Below are 25,984 nucleotides of genomic sequence, written 5' to 3' on the forward strand. Positions count from 1 at the left end.
ATTTAGACAGGGATTCCACCAAGCTTTTCCATCCTTTTCCTTTTTCTGTGCATTAGGCCAGATACGACAACGGTAGGCAGGAGTGGAAAGCCTTAGAAACAGTCTTTGTGCGTATTTCTACTGCTGAAGCATTTTGCTTTGGAAAAGACACATTTGGAAATCAGGCTGGAGGTTCAGTAAAAAGGAAGAGCGTGCCTCTACATGTGCTTCAGAGTAAGCTACATTCACCTTGAAAGCTTGTCTGTCTGTGGGTGCACAGTACTTGCAATGTACCCCTTGTGTAATGGACAGCTCTCCAAGCACCACCTCCAAGCAGTGAGTTCCCTGCAAGCTGTCTGTTTTGGCTGCATGTGTCTAGCACGGAGCGGAGGAGCAGTCTCCTTTCTCGGTGCACATGGCCAGCCTAGTGCCATGCCTGTAAATCCACACAGCGCTGTGCAGCTTCTACCCTAGTGCTCCCCCTCTACAGCAATGTCTCAACTGACAGTTGGACTGCCTGATCTTAGGGTTTTTTTTCCAAATTTGGTGATTCTATGATTCTATGAACCGTCCCTTTGTGACTTTGATCTCCCAGCAGAACTGGCTTGCATCGAGTTGCTTCCTCCTCATTTCACGGCTCCACAGGGTACAAAACAGTTTCTGAGCTTCTGGCCTTGCCCGGAGCAGCGGTGTGCTGGGCTGTCCTCTCACAGGACAAGTGGGCTGAGCCGTCAGGCTGGGCCGTGGGCTGGTACATCTGCCTCCTCTGCTTCCTGCTAGCTCAGGGTGTAGAACCTGCTTGCTCTTCATCATGCTGGCTGCTCTGTAGGATGGAGGAAGAGGTAGAGCCCAATTAACAGCAGTAGTAAGTATAGCGGTTTTTACATCCTTTCTCTTAGCATTCATATCTGTGTGTTTGTGCAAGGGACAAGAAAATACAAATGTTCTCAATTGAAATACAAGAGTCGCTTCCCATCCTGGTTTCATTATGCACCTTCCTGTACTATTCATGGCTCAAAACCAAAGGATACCTCATTGCTCAGGGGATTTGCTACTGCGAGAAGCAATCCTTAGGCTGCACTGTACAGTGGGATACAAAAGCCATGTAAAATCTGTCAGCTATCTATTTGTGATTGACTGTAATATTCAAAAGGAGAAATTCCATTTCAGGCTGCACGTCAGGTAGCACATATTTTTTTAATTACATTTTGGAATTTGTCTCTTCTGAGACAAATGAGAAAGCTCTTTGGGTTCGTCAAGGTGCCAGTAGAGTCCTTGGGGAATCATATATTTTGCTGCTGCGGGCATAGCACCTACAAAATGTGATGCTGGTTTTGATGAGTAACCGAAATACTTTAAATAAATATCACACTCTGCCCAAAGTGTTTCACTGAATGGTGGTATGTGCTTGTATTACTGCTCTGAAGTGCTTCTCACACTTGCACTGCTTTGTGCACGCACACGTTGGGATAGGCAATCACTGGGTGTACTTCTGTTTGAGAGTTTCTGGACATACTAATGTCACTGGTAAAATGAAATTGCCGTACCTTCGTGAATTTGTGGTATCTAAATTTGCCCTTTGGATTTGCCTTCAGTTAAGCACACAGTTAAGCTCTTTTCATTCCAATTAGTTGAAAACTAAGGATTTCCTTCCTTCTGTTTTGAACTGATATGTAAGAGGAAATCCGTAGTTGTTCCTGTTTTGAGTAAACCTTTTACTGAGGAGTTCTGCTTGCGTATTTAAAAAAAGAATAGAAAGAAAGAAAAAGGCAGCATTGTGGGGTAACAGCAGAAGGAGTCGATCCGTGTACAAAGGCTTTGCAGCCAAGGAGCACCGCACGAAAATGTTCTTGCACTATTTACTTTTAACCTGTGATTTGTCTTGGATCTGATTCTCAGTAGGAGGTCTTATCTTACAGAAACTGCAGCCTCTATCACCACCCCTTTTGTGAAAAGAGTCCTGCTGTAAAAGAATGAAAATGCATCCTCCTGGTTTCCTGTTTTTCTTCTTAGCAGCGTGCTTCACTCCCACAGCCGACTGCGAGACTCCGAAGGTAAGTCCATCAGCATTTGTTTAAACGTTCCTCAAACAGTCCTTCACATGCATATGTTTGTATGTTACGGAATGGTCCTCTCCAACCTCTGTTTTTCAGCTGCATTTTGCTAGGTGCAGAGTAGCATGCAGAACTGAACTTTCAGACTGTAAAATACGTTCTTTGTTCATGGGTGGACGCATGTGTCACCTAAACTGCAGGACCAACACTAAGGCTGAAGCCAGTTGCTTGAATTTTTTATCAGGTTCAGTTTGTATTTATGATCAGCACTGAATGCAAAGGTAGTGACAGAAAACCATTGGGGATCTTTGTCTTCTGCTATTTTCTGTACCTCTGGCATCCATCAGCATAGGTCCGTATGTGTCCCAGGAGAGTTTTCTAAAACACTTCCAAAAATCTCATTGAACTGTTGTGCAGCAGGGGGAATACGTTTGTTTCAGATATATTTCCTTGCAGTTCCCCAGGGAGGAGTACCGCATACTCTCAATGGGAAGACTTTTCTTCAATTCCTCTATCTCCATTCTTGTGTCTAGCACTTAGAAGAGGGTAGGATGCCTTTGTGGGTCTGTGGTCTTGGATCCGCAGTGCGTCATCCCCCTTTCTGTCAGCTAGAAATCACTCTGGTGTGTATTTGTGTCAGCTGCTGCCCTAGCCCTGGGAAAATGGACAGGCCTACAAAGCCCAAAGCTGTGTGAGGCATTTGGAAATCCTCATCCTTGGACATCTGAGCTGTGGAAGGGATGCCTTGTGTTGAATGACAGAGAGTTTTGAGGGGAGTGGGCAGATGTGCTGAGATGTTTCTGAGTCTGGAAGACCTAGCTTAGGAAAGGCCAGAGAGCTGGAAAGATGCATCAGAGCTTTAGGTGGAAGCTTCTGTTTATGTATATGGCACTTTCATAAAAGGGCCATACATGGCTAATAAGAATTTAAATAAGGTAAGCACTTAGTGAACTTTTTGGACTTCTAGGATATTTAAGGTGATTTGAGCACAAGTATTGTTTGAAGAAGTGTCTCTACTGGTGCTTATTATTTGTCTGACAGCGTGAGTTCCAGAGAAATGGGGTCCAACATAGCGGTGTATGCAGAGGCATGGCTCCTTCAGCTGCTGCCAGCTGAAATTTTGGTCTCTTCACTTTGAAATGTTGTTGACTTCTATAATTCCTGAGATGTCTGGCTGGGTGTGAAGCAGTTAAAATGTAGGTAACGAGTGACCACTCAGAGACAGGTGAAATAATTTAAATCACCTCTTGAGCAGACTATTTACTCTAAGAAAAATGTCCTTCTTTTAGATTTCTTTTCCCAAATGCTTCCTTCTTTTGGAGGAAGAGAAGAAATCCTTGAAAAGGTATAATGGGAAGTAAGGAAAAACAAGGGTCTGATGAAGTCTTCTCAGATCACTTAGCATGGCCATTGAATGTGACTGTGATAGAAGTGCTGAGGAGCCACTAGAAGCCTCTGTTGCCTTGCAGGAGCTTTGCAGGGGCCATTGAGAGAGAAAAGAGAGGTTTTGTGGCAGCTGGTTTCCAGTGATGTTATCTCAGGGCTCTGATTTGATGGCTCAGATCTGCTAGCCTGATTTGGGTTTTGGTATGAGGCAGGAACTATACAGCAGATGTGAAAACCAGGAGAGTTTTTCTGCTGTGAGGTCAGTCCCAAGCGGTACTGGAGGAAGAATGGAAGTAGCAGGGGAAGGAGAGGAACGCTGTTTGTCTTAAGTGTCTCAGCTACATTGTTCATCTTCATGCTGAGAAGCATCTTTCTTGGGCAAATGCAAAGTGTTGGTATGTCCAGGAGCCGCTGGTCTGCCCAGCTGAAGTGTTCCTGAGAACTTCTTACATGACTGTAGTGACTCAAGCATATGTCCACAGCTTTGTTTTGTAAAGGGCAAAAGCACTGGAAACTTGGTGATTCATTAGATAATGACTGTTTCCAGAACTGGCTCCCAGGATTGTTGGAGCTGAACACTGAAGTCCAAATATATTTTTCTTTCTTCCCTGGAGCTTTGTCTTGCAGAAGGATTTGTGTTATGCTCCGGGAGGAAGTGATAAAGCAAGAAAATGAAGGGAATGAAACTAGGCCTGAAAAAAGTCCCCAGCTTATTCACTTGGAATGGAATAAAATAAACACGAGCACCTGGAAAGTAAGAGAGAGGAGGGTAGGAAGCACTGCAGCATCCAGAAACTCAGAAGTGTCTCAGAGAAGCGCAGAGGGCCATGGCTGCTCCTGCACGTGCATGTGAGTGAGTGCACTGAGAAAGCACCGTCCTGCCCTGGTAAGACAGTGTTCAGTGCAGGTGGAGGCCTGGCCTTTAACTTCTTTTGGCTGCAGCTTTAAAAGCCTCCTTTATTTTTGGAGCTGTTTGAGAACACCAGCTTTCCTGTTCGCTTGCTTTGCACCCAAAGCGTGGTGCAGTTCAGGATCACATTGTCTGATGAGAGCAGTGCCTGTTCTCATCTCATCCCCTTTCCCTGGCACAGCCAGACCTCACCAGCCCTCAGCGCTCTGGGCAGCCATGCTGCAACACAGAGGCAGACGTTCCCTCTTGCTGTTTCATCCGCAGCGTTTCCAAACTTAGGAAGAGTAGTCACAGATAAGGCCAAAGGAGCAGCTCATGGCTGTTTTCCATGAGGCCGTGCCCCAGGATCCACCTCTGACTCCAGCTGTGGCCTGCCTCTCATCCTCTCCGAAGTCTGGGTATCCAAACCACTGCTTTTATGTCCCTTGATTCTCTCTTCTGCTTTCCAAACAAACAAAACACTCCAGAAAATGACTACTTCATCAGTTCTGTCACTCAAATAAGAAAGGACATTTTTTTTTTTCATTTTCCACGCAGCTATTTTCTTCCTCTTTCCTCCCTCTGGCTGCTGCTGACATGAGCATATTTCCTTCCAAAAAGAGGAAGATCTTACTGGAAAGCTGCCTAAGCTTCACCAACTGTCCTTGGAATTTAGGGTGTGGGGATTCTATGGCAACTGCCTTGCCTTAGAGGCCTTTATTTTATTCTGACAATGAACTGCAAATACTTAAAGGTGCCATCAGGGAGGAGTGACAGCCTTTCTCCTCTCACAGCATCCTTCTCCATTTAGAAATTGGGTCGCAGTGGTGGAGAGAATAAAAATTGAACAGCGTGTGAACAATAGTGTCTTCCTTCACCACAGAGGCAGAAAACACGTTTAGTGGCCCAGGTGTGTCTGACAGCCAGCTCCCGATGCCTGGAAGTAAAGATGAAATAGAAGATTTGAGGGTTTTAATGTAATGCCTTGTGCTCTGCTCTTTGTGTGATCTTTTTTACGCAGCTAGGGAGGTTCAGACACCTGATAAGGGTTTGTGGGGAAGTTCTGACAGTGCTAAGACCATCACCCATGGTAAGGCATCCCACCTGTGTTTCCTCCTCGAGCATCTCCCTTTTTTTCTTCCTGAGGCATTTCCTGAGTGAAGGCTGAGGCTGGGATTTGAAGGGACTAGATGTATCGTTCTGTCAGATCTGGGTGTCTGGGTTCATCTAGCTCCTCTCAAAAGCCAAGATTTAATCTGGAGTCCTAAGCCTCCTAACAGTTTAGATCCACTGTTTCGATCCACTGTTTCGACCTGCTTCTTCCCTGCCCCATCAATGGCACAGCTGATCTTTTGAGGCAGAGTACTCCAGAGTTAGCTCCTCATGTATCCATCCATAGTGACTGTCTTAGTTTTGCTCTATTAAAGAGGTGAAATTTCCAGCTACACTGTGTGCCTGTAGGGTAGAAACACAAGGAATGGCAAAGCTGATCTCTGTCCTGCTGGGTAGCATTAGTGAAGCTTTGGGTCACAGGGCATGGGGAGATGGATTTGGAGGATTTCATATTGCTTTCAAGCTGTTTATAATGTAGGGAAGGGAGTCCTTCCATGGAACTGGATGTTAACGTTCTATAAGGAGTGCCCCAGATGCACAGCTAGAAATGAATATCCACATGAGGGACCACTGCAGGCACAAGAGTTGGTTGGTTTGTTGGGAGCATCTTTGCATGGATGGCTGCAGGTAACTCCAGGAAGGCAGGAAAAGGTCAGCAGCTCCAGGCAGAGGGAACAACATACGTGTGAGTCAGAGAACTGTTCTGGGAGATGTCCCTGCAGAGCTGGGTCTCAAGGGTTATCTCTCAGGAGGTTTTCCTGACAGGATCTGCTGGCTATCATCTGGGAGGGCCTTCCTGGGCTGCTGATAAGGTGGGAATGGGAACCTGTGGACTTCCTCCTTTGTCCTGAGGCAAACATATGCACTTGGGCTTACTCAGGTTCAAAGGAAGCAGAGCTAGGCTGAGGTTGCTGGTGGGAATCCAAAACAGGGTGTTCTGGGCACAGGAGAGCTGCTGCACTAACAGTGTTGTTCAGGATTGGCTTGAAAAAATATCCCAGATCAAGGTGTCCTCCCAGAATCTGATCTAATATTTTTATTTTTAGAAAATACAGTGCCTGTAAAGGTACATTTGAGGTGAGTTGCAGTTTTTTTTTTCCAGCTGGTGACCTTTTGGGACAAACATAACTCATACCTCCCAGGTTTTCCCTGACATCATCAGTGGTGAACATTTTCTCTTTTTAAAATAAGCAGAGAGGTTTCTCGTGCAGTTGCTTGGCTCAAGTTGTTTAGGGATTCAAAGAGAGTCGTCTGTAAGCTTCAGTGACAAGCTGGCATATGACAGTGCTTGCTCTCTCTGAGGCTGTATGTTTCTCATCTGCTCTGGCTGCATTTCATTTGGAGAAGTAGGTGGGTACAAAGGTACGGAAAAGCCCTGCGAGGGTGCCTGAACCCTCAAGGAGAAATTGTTCTGGTTAGGTGGAAACACTTGTGCTGAATTTATCACCAGCTGTATTTATCATCCAAGTCTCCTCCCCGATCTTCTTGCCTTTATGAGGTCCTTCCCACAGGCTCAAATCATCACAGACCATCACCAGGTAGCTGCAGAGGTGGGGAGAACCCTTCCTTTTAATTTCCCTCCCTGCACCTTCTCAAAGACAACTGCCACCAGAAACACTTGTGTGAGCAGCGCTTGTTCTCTGGGAAACAGCTACAACCAATGCATTCACATCTTCGCACCAATGAAACAGCAAAGAAACAACCGACACAACCGGATTGTATCGGCAGCACGGAAAGCAGAAATGCTGCGTCGCATTTCATTCAATATCTTCTATCATGGGTTATTAGTTTAGGGTTTGTCCTCACATACCACTGCCAAGCGTTTGCAAAAATTAGCAGTGCAGGGTTATGATTATTTTAAAAATGGTTAGAATTTTTGCTGTGAGGCATTGGTGAAAGATAAGATAGCAGTGATCTGCCCTGCTGCCTTGTAGCTGAAGCCCAAGTGAGGAAGCATGCAGCCATACCATGAGGTGGTTCAGCCTGTATGAGGCTGTGGTGTGCTGCTGAGCAGCTGCGCTGCTCACTTTCTTCTCCAGTGGGGGATGCAAAAAGAAGGATGCAGTGCTGATGAAGATATTAAGAGTTGGCAATATGAAAACCGCTCAGTTTTGAACTCAATGAGCTTAGTCTGTCTTTTTGTTGTTTTTTTTTTAAAGTTAAAATCAATGAAATGCAACGTCAAGATGACATTTACCTCAAGTACAGCATGTACAGCTTGTGCTGTGGCACCTAGGATGTCCTGTCCTAAAGGCTGGTTGAAGGCCACCCAAGGACTTGGAGTGAGGGGCTGCAGGTAAGGTGCTCCCTAGCCAGTCATGGTTTTGCTTTAGCCCTGCTATGCAAGGAGTAATGGTAACGTGTATGGTTTTAGATCTCTAATGATCCAAGCAGTTTTGATTTCAGATGCATAAAATGGATTTATGGCCCCTATTCTTGTTGCTTTTGTCTCTTTGCAAATCCCATCGACTTTTCCATGGTCTAAGGTTCTATATACCTGAAATAAGTTGTATAATGATTGCCTCTGCCTTGCCCTAAACAACCTGAGCTTGCTCATCTTGATGTAGCAACTAAACAGAATTCTGTCTACTCTGTAGTGGTCTGTAGAAACCCATTTCAGGCTGTTGTGGCTTAACCTGGCAGCAGCCCAGCAGCACAAATCCCCCTCTAAGTGGGATGGGGGAGAGAATCGGAAAAAAAACGAAGTAGAACTCATTGACGGAGATAAAAATTCTTTACTAAGACAGAAAGGGAAGAGGAAAAAAAGGATATTTTTTTTCTTGTTCTTGTCTTCCTTGCTCTTATTCTGTTGAGCATTTCTATAGCCTGTCTCTAGTAGGAAAAGGGTGAAGGAAAACTGAACTTATGAGTAAGTTTTTGGACAATGAAACACTATAGATTATTGTTCGCATATCTATTCAGTGGTGAATGTTAACAGGCAATATATAGCTCCATTGTCTACTGTTTTCTGTGATTTGCTATTCTGGAGAAATACTTTAAAAATAACTGTAGTGGTTGTGCAGTAACTACAGACATATGCAGGAATCAGATGAAATCCAAAGTCAATTTCCAAGTTCCTTTTTGGGAAGGATGTTGCACCAACAGTAAAACAAAGTGTGCGAATAACCTGAGTGCAAACAGCTTTTCTGAATGTTATTGGTTTGGGTGGCAGTGGTTGTAGGACAGACCCAAGTGTAGTTCTGTCCAGCATACCCGCAGAGCAAGAGACAATTTGCTACCAAGGGCTTACCCTCTGTGTAAAGATAATGGATGAAGGGGAAAATGCTCCTTCTTGGAGACTTAGGCGTTACGTCCTAGATGGCATAGAGAACCTGTACAGAACACAGCTATTAAATCAAAATTTCCAGCATACCAATGTGGAGTCATTACTGAAAGATAAGAGGCATCAAATTTTGCAAGGAAACTTTATTCTTTCTTGTTTATTTTAGCTGTAGACTCTAAAGTCATCCTGGAGATCCTCACTCTGTCTCTACACTGTCTAACCATTCAGTGTCTACAGTTTCTGTCCGGATACCCTCAGGTTTCCCTGGATCCCGTCTCACATCCAGTCCCTGGCAGAATGCTTATAGCCAGTCTTTGGAGAACAAGTCAACAGGCATCCCTAGCGAAGATGTAACCAGACCAAAAATTCCACGTGCATGTACCAGGGCAGGGAGGGGTTCTCTTCTGTTCAGAGTTCTGTGCACCGCAGTGTGCTTGCTTAGAAACCCTCCAACAAGTGTGTGGTATGTTTGTGTGGTAATCGCGAACCTTGGATTGTTCTTTTTAAGATACACTGTCAAGTTAGGAGAAAATACCCTCTCCCAGCCAGGGTGCTACCACGTATGTAAGAAGGAAATTGAGGAGAAAAAGTGCTGCCCAGGATTTTGGGGTACAGAGTGCTATGGTAAGTTTTTCATCTGTTTATAAACTTCCAGCTGTTCAGTAAGTCAAAACAGTTTTAGAAAGAGGCATTAAACATGCCTTGAGTTGATTAATTCTCATGATTCCTGCTCCTGCTTTCTAAGCACTCATGTGGACTCCATTATCTGTCTAGGAAGTTTAGAAGATAATGGGAAAGCAATTTCTTTGCTTCACGTGGATTGCATCCTCTTACATTTAGCACGTAACATAACCCCTTTTGTTGGAACTTCCTTTTGTCTCTTCTTTAAAAAGAATGCTTTGGAAGGGGATGTTTTTGTTCCTCTTTAAGAAAGTTTCCAAAGGAAGAGGAAGATATTTCTTTCTGGTGTCCCTCTGGTCTGGAGTTCTTGTGCCATATGTGCTTTCATCCAACCCAAGGTGCAAATAGTCCTTTTAGGGCTTTGTTGGTTAAGAAGCCTTTGTGCTTTTGCACAACTGGAACTCCTGGGGGAAAAGGGGATAAAACCAGGGATGCAGTTTAGGTTTTTCAATCTAATCTTGTCTGTCCTCTTACCGGCTAGAATGCCCAGGAGGCTCTGAAAATCCCTGCAGTAATCATGGGACATGCTTGGATGGTATACAGCGGAATGGAACCTGCATCTGCAAGGTCAGCGCATGAGGGGGTATGCATTTGTCACATATGAGGGAGTGGTGTGCTGTCTGTGCCGCAGCCTTTGATGAAGGCCAGCCTTCTGCTTGGAGGGTCGTTAGCAGATTCCTTTATTCCAGCATCACTGCCTGTGGTTCAACTGGAGGACCAGCGTGGTCTGCAACAGTGCTAGGGCACTGTTGGTGAGGTTATAGCATTAGGAAGGATCCCTAGAAAGAAATTAAGAAAGAACTGCACAAATTTAACCTTCTGATCTGTTGAAATAATCAGTGTCTGCCTGTGGCTGCAAAAAGCCCTGAGATCCTCTTGATGAACCACACATTTACCAGACTTGAAAGATACCCTTCCCAAGGATGTACTGCACCTTGGCAGCCAGTTCCTTCCTCTCTCCAGAGAAGCAAGCAAGACAAGCAAGAGAGGGTTTTTTTCCATTACAGTTCTAGTCTTAATACAGCAGAAACATGAACAACTGCTGCACATGTGAATCATATAAAGCAGTGGTTCTAAAATTATTGGTTGAACAGACTTGGAACCCCCCCCCCATGTCTTTACAGCATCCTTAATTAATGGCATTATGAAGGGACAAGCTAAAACCCTATCTCTCGGGCTCTGAGAGATAGGGTTTCTTCTTGAGAAAAGCTGATTTTGGACTTCTATATCAATTAAAATACATAGTTAAGGTCTCCAAGCCCTATAAAATCAATGCCTGATGTTCCATTAGCATCAGTGAATTCCTTTTCCGGAGTGATACCACATGTCAGCTGGTATGTTCTTGTCTGTGATTGGGAGATTGTTTCCTCAGAGCCTGTCTGAGGTTTGCTGGCATTTTGCATGCTCTCTGGGTGTGGGTTTACCCCTCTGGCATGGGGCTGATGGCTACTACTCCAGCACTGCAGGGATTCTCCTGCCAGAGGAAAGCAGAAATGGGGAGATACCTTTTTGCTATGGCAACATTTGCAACAGTGCAGTGGTGTAGAAAAATAACATCTGGCACATTCTGGGGCCCTTCTAGGAGCAATACAGTGGTTTTGCCTGCCAGAACTGTCGAGATGAAAAACATTTTGGCCCAGACTGCCAGTCAGGTAAGGATGAGTGAAACCTCCACAGAAACACCTGAGCGCAAGTAAAGCAGAGGGGAGGCTGAGTGAGGGAAGGTGCTGGTGGGGAGGAGGGGATGCCAGCTGGCAGTGTTTAATAGCAGGTGTCCTGACTTTTTGTCTTTCTGCAGTTCATGCTGTCCCATTACAGAAATAATTCTCAGTCTTTCACTCAAATTAGTCAATTTTTCCTATTGTTAAGTCTCTTTCTCTCTTTCCCATTACCACGACTATGCCATTTTCCCCTCTCTCTTTATCCAGGCTGCTACCCATATCCCACATGGCTTGGAGCAACACAGGCTCCTTTCCTAGCTGTTCTCAAATTCCTGTCACTGCTCCACTTGTCTCTCAGCTTCCTTCATATTACCTTCCTTACAAATTAATACAGACAATACTGCTCCTCACATACATAATTTTGCATCAATTTATGACCAGGGCAGCCTTCCATCTCCTGTTTCCCTTGTATCCACACGGATGAGATAAGTGTGATTCCAGTGCATGCATTTACAGAATGACCCCAATGCTGGGATCTCACATATGGTAGATCTTCTTAACACTGCCTCCTTCCACACTGGCATACTGTTACTTTTGGAACAAGCTATACTTGCTGTGGATAAGTGGCGGGACATCAGGGTGCTAATTTCCAGGGCAGATAGGCAATGTGAGCCTGCAACCCTTCACGCTACTTTGAAGCTGAAGGCCAGGTTTGCCTGGACTTTCCTTTCAGTGTGTGAGTGTGTGCACGGGGAATGCAACAGCGATGTCGCTGGGAACAGAAGCTGCACTTGCTATGGAGGCTACACTGGCCCCAGATGTGACCAAGGTAAATACATCTCTAGCTGAAGAGGGGCTGTTAGAGGCAACTGTGATATGGGCCTGGATGCTTGTGTCCCAAAAGGAGACAGGGTTTCTCTGGAAACTTGGTAGATCACCCCTTCCCTACAAGCCTTGTGGGACCCCACTGCCCAAGCTGCAAGTCCATCACTGCTTATAGCCCCTGGTTTTCATACCAGCTTGGGCCTGTGTAAGCCATGCTTGCCTTCGTTTCCATGCACTTTGTAAGGTAAGTTGTGTCTTTCAGCAGTGCTCTGCTTGCTCAAAGAGAAAATCTTTGCTGTGTGATTCCAGAGCTCCCCCTTTGCAGAGGCATGAGGTGTGAGGCCAACAGTGAATGTGTGGTAAAGGACGGGACTGCGATGTGTAACTGCAAGCCAGGCTACAGAAAAAGCGGCAGCGTTTGCATAGGTGAGAGACATAGGTCTTATGCCTGAAAAAATACTCTTGCTCTTGCATCTCTGTGTGAACATGATCACTATGAATACAATGTCTACTTCACTGCAGAAGTGTAATAGCCTTGTTTTTAGGAAGCCCTATGAGAGCAATAGCTCTCTTCACTGGCTTTTTGCAGTTGTTGCTGACCAAACTCCGCTTTTAGACATCCTCAGGCATGATGAAAATTCAGAAGTAAATCCAAGCATCTTCTTTCTGTCACTCATATTTGTTTTACTGTGTGTAGTATGAAGTATGTGTCATCCAAATTCCTCAAATTAGAAAAAAACAAGAAAACAAGTGCTGTCTGAAGCTATTTTATTTTCATGGAAAACTGTAGAACCTTACTCAAATAAATCCCTTGTCCTCCATTCCCTCCAGCTTTTGGTATTCTGCTGTGCTTCATTAGGTTCTATACTGAAAATAGAAACGTAGATATTCTCACATCTCTCATCTCTTCATTTTCAGCTCAGGATCCTTGCACTTCTTCTCCATGCTCCCCCTTTGCTGTATGTAAGTTTCTTGGGCCAAAAAAGTATCAGTGTACCTGCAAAGGAGGATATCAAGGAGACGGGAGGGTTTGCCAACCCATAAACCCCTGTGTAGACAACAACGGAGGCTGCCCAGAAAACTCTACAAATTGTATTTACAGAGGTCCAGGAGAGGTAAGGGCAATAACAGTGTGCCAGCAACCTGCAAGGACCTCCCACCCCCAGGTGGGAGTTCTCCCAATGATCGATCTCACCATTGTGTGAGCTCAGATCTGCTCTCCTCCCCTTTGATGCTGCAATCAGTTTTTTTGTGGGACCGTCTGTAGGGTGAAATACCATGATCTGTAATCTCTGTAATCAGTTCTTTGTCTTCCATTAGGCATCTTGTGTTTGCAAGCCTGGCATGATCGCAAGACCTCCTTCATTAGAATGTTTTGCATTTGCCAATGACTGCCAGATGTATTTTTGTGATTTTTCTTCTACATGTGAAATTAATTCCCATGGAAATCCCAGGTATGCCAGTTTAAGGATTGCTTTTAAAGATTGTTCTGAAGCTAGAATGGAAACCATGTGTGGATTAGCTACATTTTGAAGAAACAGAGATTGAAATGAGAAGCAAGAAGTAAATTAGAGTTGCAGAATGACAGACAAGAGAGGAGCTGAGGGAAGAAACACCAAATCTCATTTTATCCTCCCAAGCAAAAAGTTTAGAAATGGATACCCTGTAGATGAGAAATGATGCCAGATCTAGGACCATTTTTGGCCTTCCAAAGCTTCTCTATGGATTTTAAGTTACCAAGAAAAGCTGGAGCTTCTCTGAGAGACTGAAAAAGGGAAGAACATTCCCATGTCCTTGACCCTTCCTTCTTCAGTGCTGCTAAAGCTGTTAACATCAGCCTGCTCATAGTGTGCTCCAGGGCAGAGCTGAAATACGGTGGCTTTCCACTATGAAGACAGGCCAGCAAAGAGCAGGACTCCATGTTCTGCACAGCCCCTGACTTCAGTGGATCTGTTCCTCAGCTGCTGGCGCTTGGCCCTCTGAGGCCGGAGTGATGTCAGACCTCCCCTGCAGCACACGGCCTTGTGTCCCTGAACCAGAAAGCAGAGCTGGTACTTGGACAAAACCCAAACAGGAGAAAATGTTGGTTATGAGCCAGTGATCTTAAGTAGTCTCTGAGCAATGACCTTATGGTGTGTGAATCAGGACAGAGGTTTTCACATGTAGATAAACTTTTCTGCTAAAGTCATTCAAGTGTTTAAGGCCCTCCTTAATTCTAGAGCAACCTGAAGCTAACCAGTGCGCTGGGGCTGGTATTTCTCACTGAAGCTGAGGGGTCACACAAGAGCTGTTGACAGGATTTTCACTTAGCTTTGTGGGGTTTGTGAATTACCACACATTTTCAGATGCTGTAGCGACTGACACCGGCTGAATAACAGGTTAGAAAGGCACTGATAAATACATTGTGGCTATCTGTATCCTAAACACTAGAGCAGACTGCTCTTGTGTTGACTGTATCTGAGAAAGCATCTTCTTCGTCTTTGGTTAGGGCCAAAGTTACCTGCACTCCAGACGCATGCATCTTTTTTCTCATCACTTAGATGAGGCAGCAATTTCTAAGCTATGAAAACACCTTAAAGTTGCAATTACTCTTTCAAGTGCAGATGCTGCTGTTGTCCTACGCAGGTTTGTAAGAAGTGGAACATCTTCATAATGTTTTGTTACATTTCGTTCTTGTCTCTAGCTGCGTGTGTAAGGAAGAGGAGATTGGAGATGGGAGAATGTGCTACAAAGACCTCATGAGTGAGATAATTAAGCATAATTCTCGTGGAATGTTCAGTAGGAAATTAAATGTCGCCAGGAAAATGTTTGGTAAGTGTCTTTGGAATTTGTTTGGGAAATTAAGCCAAGGGGGGGGCAAAGTGTGTCAGCAAGTGGCTGAAAGCCTCTCATCATAACAGAACTTTGACAGTGCATGCCCATGGCCTGCAAAATTAAACACATCTCTGAACTCACGTTACCAGTTCTGGCTTGTGAATTGAGGAGGAAGTTGCAAAGAATGTTATGTATGTGTTAGTTATTTGACAGTCCTGGTGAAAAAGGCACTGTGTCCACGAAAGAAGGAAAACTTGCTCTGGGGTGTGAGTCAAACCTGTTTCCCTCAAACCACCTGCGGGCCTCCACCTGCACTGTCTGCACTGAAGGCTCAGCAGTCCTTCAGCTATCATGGAATTTTCTCCCTGTTATATGCCTGTGCTGCCAACACTCATTTTTAAATATGTTTTCCACGCTGATTTGTGATATGAGCAGCTGCACTAAGATCTCTGGGTTCCTAACTCCTGCGCAGTAGGACTTGATACCAAACAACCTTTGTTGATAGGGACTTTGCAGATGAGCCACTGACAATGGAGTGAAGATGGACAGCTGTGGGTTCATAGTATCTTCACAAGAAGTGTATAGTCTCAGTAAATCCTGGCGGCACTTGAAAATGAGTTGTCCCAAGTGGAAGACAGAGAACACATGGAGTAGATTAGTAAGCATCTGGGAGCATAATTATTTTGAATAATCTTCAAATTTCTGTAGTTATTCAATGTGGACCAGTCACCTGTAATCTTCAGCAATTTTGTGGTCAAGCGCTTATAACGAGTAGGCACACGCTGAGCTGTGATAAGATAGCAATACCAAGCTGGCTCTAGTTCCATGTAAACAAGTACTAGTTACATGCGTTGTGCTGAAAATGTGTAGATTGAATCATGCTGTTAACACAAAGAATAATTATTGCTGGAGTTAAGTAACTTTGCCATGTTGTCACTCTTTTTACAGCTACTGGTTGTTCAGTGTTGCTGACTAAATATGGGCCTTTCACTGTCTTCATACCTTCCCTTCTTCCAATTCATGATAAAATGGAATTTAATGTAAGTTTGCTTGCTTTTAGCAAATGTTTGCGATCTTAAGATCTTCCTGCCTGCGTTCTGCAGCCTATAAAAACTGATGACAAATGAAAGAGTAGTAGAGGAGCAATCCCTTGTGAGGACTGCTTGTTGTCTTGTTAAGTTGCAGCCTCACAGAGGATGTCTCATCCTTGGCATTATTGTTAAAACCCCTGTCTCTGTCTTCATTATTGACAGAGTTTTTTGTTTTTAATGTCAGGAGCTATAACTTCAAAAAGTTTAGGTTCTGGTCGTTCTTATTTAAAGCTCCAACCTTCTCCGCACGTCTGCTCTCAAACTTTCATGTGGCTTTTCACTGCTTGAGTGTGGGGTTTTCAAAAGGTTCTGAGATCTGCATCAAGGCGTTGGATGTGGGGCCACTTCCTTGGTATGGCCCTAGGTACAGGTACGGTGTCTGCTTCTCAGGAGAAGTTCATCTTATTAATAGGGAAAGCAAGAATGACAAGGCTGGAGAAAACGCCTATGGGAGCAGAGAGTTCTGGGCTTCAATAAGTAGATCCTACAGGTCATGTTATTATTTTCTTTAATTAAATTCTGTTCATTTCCCGTAGTTTTTGTGTAGTCTTACCCACAGCTGGGGCAACCATCATTAGGATTAGAAGGTATAGAAGCCATTTTTCCAGGACAGAGCTAAAAATCTGCATACATGAGCTACAAATGCAGATCAAGCTGTAGGGTTTTGATGGCATGCTGGCCAAAAGGCCTGTTGTGCTTCAAGTGACAGCTAGCTTTTAGCTAGCCCTCAGATACAAGAAGAGGAATGTCTTAAAAGAACCCCAGGCGAACTAACTCTGTTAGAACATTTTATTTCCAACTGTTTGAGAAATGTCATTCCTCCTGATGCTTGACAGCTGCAACAGCAGTAACCCATGTCGAATCTAAGGAGCAGCTCATAGCTGCAAAAGCCAGGGACATTTACTGTCTCTTAATACCTTGTTGAGCAGAGCCTTCTACTAGTACAAATCCATCCTGTGCCTAGGTCATAGTGGCAATTCCTATAATCATAAAAAACAGGTCAAGATGGACCCTTCTAGTCTACCTGTTACCCAACAATTAGTTCCACCTAGGTCAGTATTGACAGCTGATTGTCTTAAGAAATCACCAGTGCTGGAAAACCCAGAAAACAAAGGAAGAAACTAAAGGTAAATTCAGCAGATTAGGCCACCTACATGGACCAGCATCAACAGAGATTGTGTGCAGAGCTTAGGCAAGTATTGTAATCTTGGCCGTGTAGGGATAGTTTCAAAACTGTCCAGGTCCCATAGATTTCTCTTCAGGGTATTCTAAAATCACTTTCAGATGAATCAGTCTCCCTGTGTTTGCGTGTGTACACAGAAGCAAATGGCCTGCCACAGTGCTTCTCCAGTGAACCAAAATGAAGAGGGAAGCTCAATATTATACGCTAAGATTTTTTGTTATGGTAATGTTAGGGCTCTTTAATTAAATGTAGTTTTTGAAAGAGTATATCATTTCTCTTCTTTGTGTGTTCTTTAATCCCTGAAGGGTACTACTGCTGCACATTTGTGCAGGATGCACATTATTCCTGGTCTACATTTGATAGAAGACATGGTTAAAGCCAAGACTATGTGGACCTTGTCAGGACATCAACTGACATTCAGTAACCAGGTAAAGGAACCCCTGAACTGAAGTCCAGGACTGCTGCTTTCATGTAGGACTGACCAGAGTTTGAGCACACTGTTTCCTTGATGTGCTTGCTTAATGAGAAAACTGTTTTTCTCTAATCAGCATGCCTGTGATCACAATAGCGTTTAATTTCCACTTCTCACAGAGAATAATGAAGTTTTAAGAGATAGAGATGTCACAGATTTCTTAGGTTATAATCTCCTTATCAGGGCAAAACTCTTCTTCTCTTGATACTTATTCTACAGCTCTATGTCTAGTTACTTCTCTGCTCCTTGGTTCTTACCATCCACTTGAAATGTGTACACAGGTACGGCATGAAACTTCTTGCATTTCTTCAGCCTGGAAAAGCAAAGTAGTTTTTGAGTTAAGGTGGATGTGACATTGTGGAGCACCTCTGAGAGAGGTGTTAGCTTCATCTGTGTTGCAATAGATTGCTTGGTCAGTTGTGGACCAAGCTGTCAGAGGCAGACTGTCCTGATGTGTCCTGATGGTCCTGGGGCAAAAGAAGTATGCAATTGGGAAGAAAAGGCTGTAAAGTTGTAATTGTGCTTGCTTAGCAAGAGGCTGTATCGAAGTGGTTTCCAGTTGTTCCTGTTCTAGAGGATGCTCTTTTATCAGCTTGTTGTTGTACAGACTAGTAATGATCCTGCCTCCCAGCAAGATCTTTTGTGGGATCCAAAGCAAGATGTTTTAAGGGTAGACAAGCAGATGTTTCTCTCTGCAAACAACCAGTTAGGCAGAACCTGACTCCTAATCCCTGGAAAGGTGTTTCCATGGTCTGCATATGCATTCTGGAGAAGAAGGCTTTTCCCTGCAATGTTAGCAACTGCAGTATTCTGCAGCAAAGTCACCTTTTGGACTGAATGCTCCTCCTTGGAGCTCATGTTCTCAGACACAGCTACATGCTGAGTATCTCCTCTTCAGTTACCCTGTTTGTTCCTTTTCTCTTTTTCAACTGACTCATGTTTTCCAGAATCCACTATTCTCTCTCCATCCTGCACTTTTCCAGTAGGCACACCCACAGCTGGCCAAGGGAGAGCCATACATTTCCTCTCCGAGGATCCAGCCTTGGCCTTGAGGTCTGGGTCATAATACATGCACCTTGCCTGCACCGAAAGCACAAAGCGCTATTGGGAGCTGGGGGATCTGAACAGGACTTATCAATGATCTTTATACATTTCTTTCCTGTTTGTTTACTCAGGAGTCTTTTGATCTGGGAAGCCTTTGTTTCAGCCAGACTTTCCAGAGATGTGAACTGAAGTGCAGTGCAGGGAGGATCAGTTCAAGAAAAGCACAGAGAAGCTCACTTTAAAGGTGACTCTCGTGCACCTCTGTACACCTACCTTCAGTGCATGATTGTGTACGGTACAGAAGGACGAGACGCACGCCTTATAATTTAGAGATCCTGACACTTTGGGCTTTGTTATGAAAAGCCTTGTTGCATTAGGTACTGATAAAAGCTACAATCAGAGCCGTAGTTTCAGGGCTGCCTCCAAATGATGTGCTTTGGTGCCCAGGAAGTAGCATGCCTCTCTCCTTGTGCTTGGCAGCTCAGGGTAGCAGGTTGGTGATTGAGGCACCCTTCATGTTCCGCAGCTGGGAACAAGCATTGTTCACACTCATGCAAACCTAAATCTAGAGACGACTGTCCCAGATCGGGTCTTCTTTCTGTGATAAGGTTTCAGAGTACTCCAGGATGGACATACTAACCTCACTCGTGAGGGCATCCCTTATATTTACTTTTTCCAGAGTAAACTCAATTGTGTCTTCACCTTGCTAACCCAACGGTTATACAGATCTGTTGTGATACCATGAATATACATGAAAATAACCTTACAATATTATCCAGGCCTACACCAAATCATTTCGATACCAAGATGTGCCAGGAGAACTCTACAATATTCTGCAGCCAAACCTCCCAGCAGCCAATGGCATTATGCATATTGTAGACACTCTAAGGAAAAAAAGTAATGCTGACAACCTTGGAAACCCACAGGTATGGAAACCCACATTTCTACTTCTTCTGATTTATAGTATGGTAGAACAAATACTTAAAAAATACCTATTTCCATGGTTGAGCTCCTTAAATCAGCAAGGCATTTTTAAAAGGAAAAGGCTGTTCATTTTCTTTTCAACTCCTGATAAACATACCTTTAAAAGTAGCTAACAGCACCGCACAAGCCAGATACAGTCCTTGCAGTGGCGCCTTTACACTGCTTGGATAAGCAGAGCTCTTATTTCATGAGTAAGATCACTCTCTTCATAGCAAATAAGCTCTTTTGCTGTTGTACCTTACAGGAGAGTAATGGCATAAATATTGAAAAAGCATTTTTCATATAAAGTTGAAATTAAGATTTACTTTCAATAAGCTCTACTGCATTTTGAAATTATATTCAAGAATGTTAACTTTGCATTAAAAGTGTGTAAAATGAGGACAAATAATCACTACAGACCTTTGCAATTTGAAGTCGTGTCTTGTATTTAGGACATTGGGCAGGGATTTAGGAGTTATTGGTTCGGTCCCTGCTTCTGCTGAGCACATTTTCCTGTTTACTGGGAGAAGTTTTTGCTATAGTTCCTCCATTGCTGTGTATGAGCACTTTCATACTGTTTCCACATGCAGAAAGAAGGCCCTGTTACCTACTGGCTCGTTGCAAAAAGAATATGCATAGAATGACATAAGTTCTTTGATTTGGTTGTTTGCACCACTGTCGTTAATCTGTAAAAATAGTTGAATTACATGATATTACAGTTATATTTTGTGTTTTAAAAGAGATAGAGTATTGCGTTAAGCATTAGTAGTTCCTGAGTTGAAGTGCCCTGAGGGTGGTTGTCAATGGCATAAGTTCGTGGTGTATATGTGGACTTAAAAGTGCCCATTGCTGACGTCACTAAAGATGCTCACCTTACCACCTGCATGAGGATGTCTTCCAAAAAGAAGTGTCTAAAATCTGGAGGGAACACTGGGCTGAGCTCAGTGTTTGCATGCCTAGGTGCCTGCAGAGGAGGGTTTGCAGCTACTCCGACCGTGGGGTGGGCTCAGCGGGCTTTACAAATTTCTGTAAGTTTTGGGTGCTCAGCACAACTGTGACTGTCACAGCACTGCTGACGCATGGGCTCAAATGGTGCTGGTTGAAAAAAAAAAAACCTTTAAGAAAACGGCATTTTTTTTTTTTTTCCACAAATGGTGACCTTCATCTGCTGTCCAAGAAGAGCAGTAGATGAGTGGGGACAAACTGAAGAGAGCACAGGGGGAATGCTGGGGAGGTGCATGGCACCAGGGTATGCCAGAAGATGGTTTGGGTCAGGGTGTGAGCAGGGGACTGGTGGAAACCAGCACTGTCCAACTGCAACCAGCCTTACGGCACTGAGTCAGAGAGGCAGCTTGCTCTGGGAAGGCAAGACTGCAACAGTGCTCCCTGAAGGCTTCTATTTTGAATATGATGTCAGGTGTATGCATATGGATTGTATTTTCTCAGCATTGGGGCTCATTCGCAGGTGGCAAAGTGAACTCTTGTCCTCAGATCAGAAGATGTTTGAGATGATAGAGCAGCTCCACAGTCTACCAGTCCAGTTCTGCATGGGTGCAAGTTTAATCTGCAGTTGGGAGTAGCAAAACAAAAGGGTGCTCAAGTGCATGATAATCTTGGAAACTCTAGTTTGCTGCACATGAAAACAAGTTTGTGTCTAAGTTGCTGTAGGCTCGGACCTTGCTTGGCCCACTGGTCAAAGCAAAAGTTTTGAATCCATTCAGGCTTTCTGTAGACCTAAAACATGCAGTCTTCAAGTATCAGCTGGCGAAAGGAGCTACGGATTGTGCTCAACCTTTGCTGCAACCCTAGCCATTTCTCTCTCTCTTTGTATCTTCTCACAGAAAACCATTGGGGAGATCCTTGCTTCCACGGAGATCTTCAGTCGATTTGAAACCATACTGGAGGTAAGCATGTTTGTGTCTGCCCCAGGAAGACGTGGCATTGCTGCTGTGCACTGCCAGCTTCTGTTTTTGTGGGAATGTTGGGTAACATTTAAATGCATCTCAGTTACTTGGCTTTCTGGATGCTTTTTCTGAGTCACTTCTTATTTTGATTATTTTATAAGCAAACGTAATGGAAACATGAGCACAAGCAGCAAGCATACAAGTGTCTTTACCACTTTCTTCCCTACCTCTCCTTCCCATCTTCAAAGCATGTTTAGTTCTTAACCACTGTGTCCGTAACAGAGTGAAAGTTACATGCCTGTCCATGTCAAGCTGGGCTGAAGCTGCCTGCTGTCTTGGTGTAAACGTCTGCATAAAAACAGTCCTCAAATTATAAACCTTTGACGCAGTTGCCCAGGCTTCATTTAGCTAATATTTTTGCAATATTAACACAAAATTAACTAAGTTCAACTGTGATTGTAAGCTTTCTCACTTTTTCTTCTCCCGCAGCAAAAAATACCGGTTTATTTTCTGTACTTAAAGCAAAGTGAGCATTAGTTCAGTGCTCTTTTTCACATTAGCCATACTCACACCAGTGACTGCACTGCTCAGCCTGTTTTTATGGCATTTACATCTGCTAAATGACAAGCCTTGCCTCTGGTCCATACTACCTTTTCAATCTCTACACCTGGTGGGTTGCTTAGAGTTTCCTCTCCCTTTCTAATAGATCTCCCTTGCTAACTCATGCTGCGTCCATTGATGAAATCTTTTATTGTATTTGCAGAACTGCGGCCTGCCTGCAATACTGGACGGACCAGGCCCCTTTACTGTATTTGTACCCAGCAATGACGGTGTGGATAAATTAAGAGATGGAAGGCTAATTTATCTTTTCACAGAGGTGAGGTCTTGTAATCCTCTAACACATTCTGAACTGGATGTGTTGCAGTGGGTTGTGCTGGCATAGCTTGTGCAAGGTATCTGGTCACTGCTGCAAGTTGTCTTTCCTGGAGCTGGATAACCCACATCTCTCTTTCTGTAAGGCTTTGGGAGACAATTGAATGCTGTCAGAACCTGCAATGAGATTCACCAAGATTAAGTCTGGTTTGGGGCTTTCTTCCCCACTTAGTGTATGGGAACATGAAGGAATTTATTTTCCAAGTGAAGTCACTGCTGTAGTACATTGGCATTTTCAGTCGTTTGTTAAAAGAAAATGTAATTGCCTTGTCTCACTCCTGAGCATCAAAGGGGTGTCTGATTATGCTTTCTTCTTTCCTCAGGGCATAAATAAGCTCCAGGAACTTGTGAAACATCATATCTACACTTCAGCAGCGGTAAGGCAGGCAGTGCTAATCCTAGATAATTGGAGCCCTTTGGGCCAGCATGTAATCAACTATATTGTTTGGCACAGAGGTTGGAGTATTGACAAAGAGGGAAAATACTTACCATGAAGGTAGTTGCCAAAAGGGACAGCTGGTGCACTTCCATCATGAAGCTGCTCCTTTTCCCCTCTGCGTGGGCCCCATTGTGGTTAGCAATAGAAAGATGGTGTGAGTGAGCCTGTGCTGTGTGCTCGCACTGCCAGTTCTTACCACATTGCTGTGTGGCAGGGTAAATAAAATTAATACAGTGCATTAACAAGACTTTTCTGCTTACTCAATAAACAAGAGAGATGTTTAAAATTATTCACTTACTCCAAAGGTTTTGTGTATACTCCAGCATTATTGTACAATATTCTATCACATATCAATATTATGCCAGTACTTTGCTAAGGAGGAAATGTCAGTCCCTAGAATTTTCGTAACTCCAACACAGAAAATAAGCATCACTTCAGCAAAACAGCAAAACATAGTTTTTCTTGCAGTTGACAAACAACAACATAGCAGCGAGTTGAACTACTTATTTTAATGACCTGCTGGACACAAAAGTAGTGATTATCTTAGTTTTTAGAATTTCTGTCAAATCCTTATGTTCAAGTTTTTCTGTATAGTAACTGCAGTTTACATTTCCCCCACCTTTAGAAATATGCTTTTTTATTAGTTCAGAATTTATTATCTACTATGCTTCTGGCTCAGCTTTACTTGTTCATTCAATATGTCCTGGAAAATGCCCTGTATTACCTATATTAGCAGGAGACACTATTAAAAAAACTTGATTTCAGATGTGCAGAACACAAGGAATGAAAACCAAGGCCACTGCCACCACTGTGGTTTTTGTATTGCAAATGATTCACACCAAGTCTTGGGTTTCCATTTGGGCTACTGTGCATGTTTGAGATATTTCATTAAATGTAACTGGTAAAGCCTAAGTCACCTTTTCAAGTATCTTTAGGTGGAGGAAATTAGGAGATAACTCTGTAAGCTGTACTAAAATGGCTCTGTTTATCTACGATGCTGTCCCTCCGTGGGATTGGTTTTTTTCAGATGACTGTGGAGAAACTGATAATGATGCCACACATCATTACTATGGCTAACCAGATACTGTCTATCAACATCAGTGCAGATGTAAGTATGGATCAAAACCTGCTCAAGCAAACCTCCTGTTCTAAGAAAAAGTATGGATATGGTTCTAAACAGTGAGTTTTCAGCACATCTCCATTTCTTCCTATGCTTTAAAAATAGACTTAAATGGGGTCACTGAATTATTTTTACTTCTTAGCCAACCTGTGACTTGACTTGTCAATTGGCTTGACTGTTTGTGGTTGCACTTGATGTTGCATACCATCTGTTTCCTGCACTGGTGTTATGTAGTTAATACAGTCTCATGGGATAAAATGCAGAAAAATTATTTGTGTTTCCACATCAGGGAAGAATTGTGATGGATGACTCACAGATCCCCTTGAACATGAGAAACATTGTGGCGTCAAATGGTATCATTCATACCGTGGACGGCATCTTCATCCCTCCTTCAATAATTCCCATTTTGCCCCACAGATGCAGTGAAGTACAGCACAAAATTGTGACAGTAAGTCAGCTTGTCCCATTCTCATCTTAGCCATTGCTGTAGACCCCACACTCACCTGGAGGAACAAAAGCAGGGTGTGTAAATTACATCTGGGCAATGTCACTTCACCCTGCTCTGTTGGCAATTGGTTGTTTTCTCTAAGTCGTTCTTTCCTTATATCCATCCTACCTTTGCTTCAGAAAGATGTTCGCCTTTTCATAAGGCCTTGCATTCTCTTCTTCACACCAGAGTTACTAACTCAGCCGAGAATGCTTTGTTCCCATTACCATCAACACTGGCCTCCTGTTACTGTGGATGGGGAGCAGTCCCCATCTGGAGTACTGCATCCAGGCCTGTGGCCCCCAGTACAAGAAAATCACAGAGCTCTTGGAACAAGTCCAGAGGAGGCCACCAAGGCGATCAGAGGGCTGGAGCACCTTACCTGTGAAGAAAGGCTGAGGGATCTGGGCTTGTTTAGCTTGGAGAAGAGAAGGCTCCAGGGATACCTCACTGTGGCCTTCCAGTACTTGAAGGGAGCGTATAAACAGGAGAGGGAACCATTGTTTACAAGGGTAGATAGTGATAGGACAAGGGGGAAGGGTTTTAAACTGAGACAGGGGAGATTTAGGTTAGATATTAGGAGGAAGTTTTTTACTCAGAGGGCGGTGACGCAGTAGAACAGGTTGCCCAAGGAGGTTGTGGATGCCCGATCCCTGGAGGCGTTCAAGGCCAGGCTGGACGTGGCTCTGGGCAGCCTGGTCTAGTGGTTGGCAACCCTGCACTCAGCAGGGGGGCTTGAAACAAGATGATCTTTGAGGTCCTTTTCAACCCAGGCCATTCTATGATTCTATGAACAGTCATTTGGTAGTAGAAGCTGCAAACAGTGTATGGTATTCTCACATAAAGAGTTTTGTATACCTCAATTTAGATGCGTGTTCCCCAATTTGATAATTGGTACGTTACTGCAGAAAAAGTATACAGCTCTGAATAGGGAAAAGGTGTCTGATTTGGAGCAACATAAATAATCTGAACTGAGCAGAGGGCTGACATCACTTTGAGGCTGCCACATGGATGCCCAAAGTGTTTTCCTGCATAGCTGTGCGTCTTGTGGCTGATAGACTCACAGGATGGAGACAGAGTTCATCTTGAAGTCAGAGGCAAACATCTCCTCATAACAATAGAGCCATTTGATTTAAGCAGTAAACTTACCCTGTTTCAGAGTGTGGATACTCCCTCCTTAGAATATTTCTGACACGTGTGATGTTTTGGATATACAGTGGGAATAATAGCTCTAAGTCATTCTTGACATGGGGAAGGGGTTCATTAGGAAGATGAATTTTTCCACTCTTGTTTTCTTAACAGGGCTCTTGTGTGGATTGTGAGGCCCTCAACAACAGTGTTTGCCCACCTGGCAGCAGAGAAATGGTGATTATTTCTGGATATTTCCATAATTTCTTCTTTGCATGGTGACATACAAGCACACTGTGATAAATAGTTGCAAACTCGAGGCGCTTTCAAACAAATGCAGTACATGAAGGTCAGCTAGTAGAGAGGAACAGCACGGATTGTTAGAGGATGTCCACCACACAGCTGTTCACTTCCATCCAACTGCCACCCAGTAACTGCTCTATCTCTTATTCTGAAGACTATTTCCTGAGTCAGTGTAGAGAGCTATGAGACAGTCTCTACTAAATTAAATTATAGATGTGCAACTCTCTTTCCT

At 43.8% G+C, this 25,984-nt stretch overlaps 1 protein-coding gene across 1 annotated transcript in view; it reads left to right on the plus strand.

The window, feature by feature from the left end:
• STAB1 (stabilin 1) overlaps positions 1,685 to 25,984 on the plus strand; it is a 53,852-nt gene continuing 29,552 nt past the window's right edge. The window contains exons 1-19 of the mRNA XM_021409289.1: positions 1,685 to 2,033; positions 7,581 to 7,717; positions 9,213 to 9,328; positions 9,867 to 9,952; positions 10,968 to 11,037; positions 11,780 to 11,875; positions 12,181 to 12,297; positions 12,790 to 12,986; positions 13,192 to 13,325; positions 14,555 to 14,682; positions 15,634 to 15,725; positions 17,265 to 17,387; positions 19,255 to 19,401; positions 21,280 to 21,342; positions 22,106 to 22,219; positions 22,599 to 22,652; positions 23,742 to 23,822; positions 24,124 to 24,282; positions 25,624 to 25,686. Of these exons, the coding sequence (XP_021264964.1) occupies positions 1,953 to 2,033; positions 7,581 to 7,717; positions 9,213 to 9,328; positions 9,867 to 9,952; positions 10,968 to 11,037; positions 11,780 to 11,875; positions 12,181 to 12,297; positions 12,790 to 12,986; positions 13,192 to 13,325; positions 14,555 to 14,682; positions 15,634 to 15,725; positions 17,265 to 17,387; positions 19,255 to 19,401; positions 21,280 to 21,342; positions 22,106 to 22,219; positions 22,599 to 22,652; positions 23,742 to 23,822; positions 24,124 to 24,282; positions 25,624 to 25,686 (2,058 nt within the window). The 5' untranslated portion in view covers positions 1,685 to 1,952. The remainder of the gene's footprint in view (positions 2,034 to 7,580; positions 7,718 to 9,212; positions 9,329 to 9,866; positions 9,953 to 10,967; positions 11,038 to 11,779; positions 11,876 to 12,180; positions 12,298 to 12,789; positions 12,987 to 13,191; positions 13,326 to 14,554; positions 14,683 to 15,633; positions 15,726 to 17,264; positions 17,388 to 19,254; positions 19,402 to 21,279; positions 21,343 to 22,105; positions 22,220 to 22,598; positions 22,653 to 23,741; positions 23,823 to 24,123; positions 24,283 to 25,623; positions 25,687 to 25,984) is intronic.

The sequence above is a fragment of the Numida meleagris genome, chromosome 11 (genome assembly GCF_002078875.1).
Source record: "Numida meleagris isolate 19003 breed g44 Domestic line chromosome 11, NumMel1.0, whole genome shotgun sequence".
NCBI classification, from domain to species: domain Eukaryota; kingdom Metazoa; phylum Chordata; class Aves; order Galliformes; family Numididae; genus Numida; species Numida meleagris.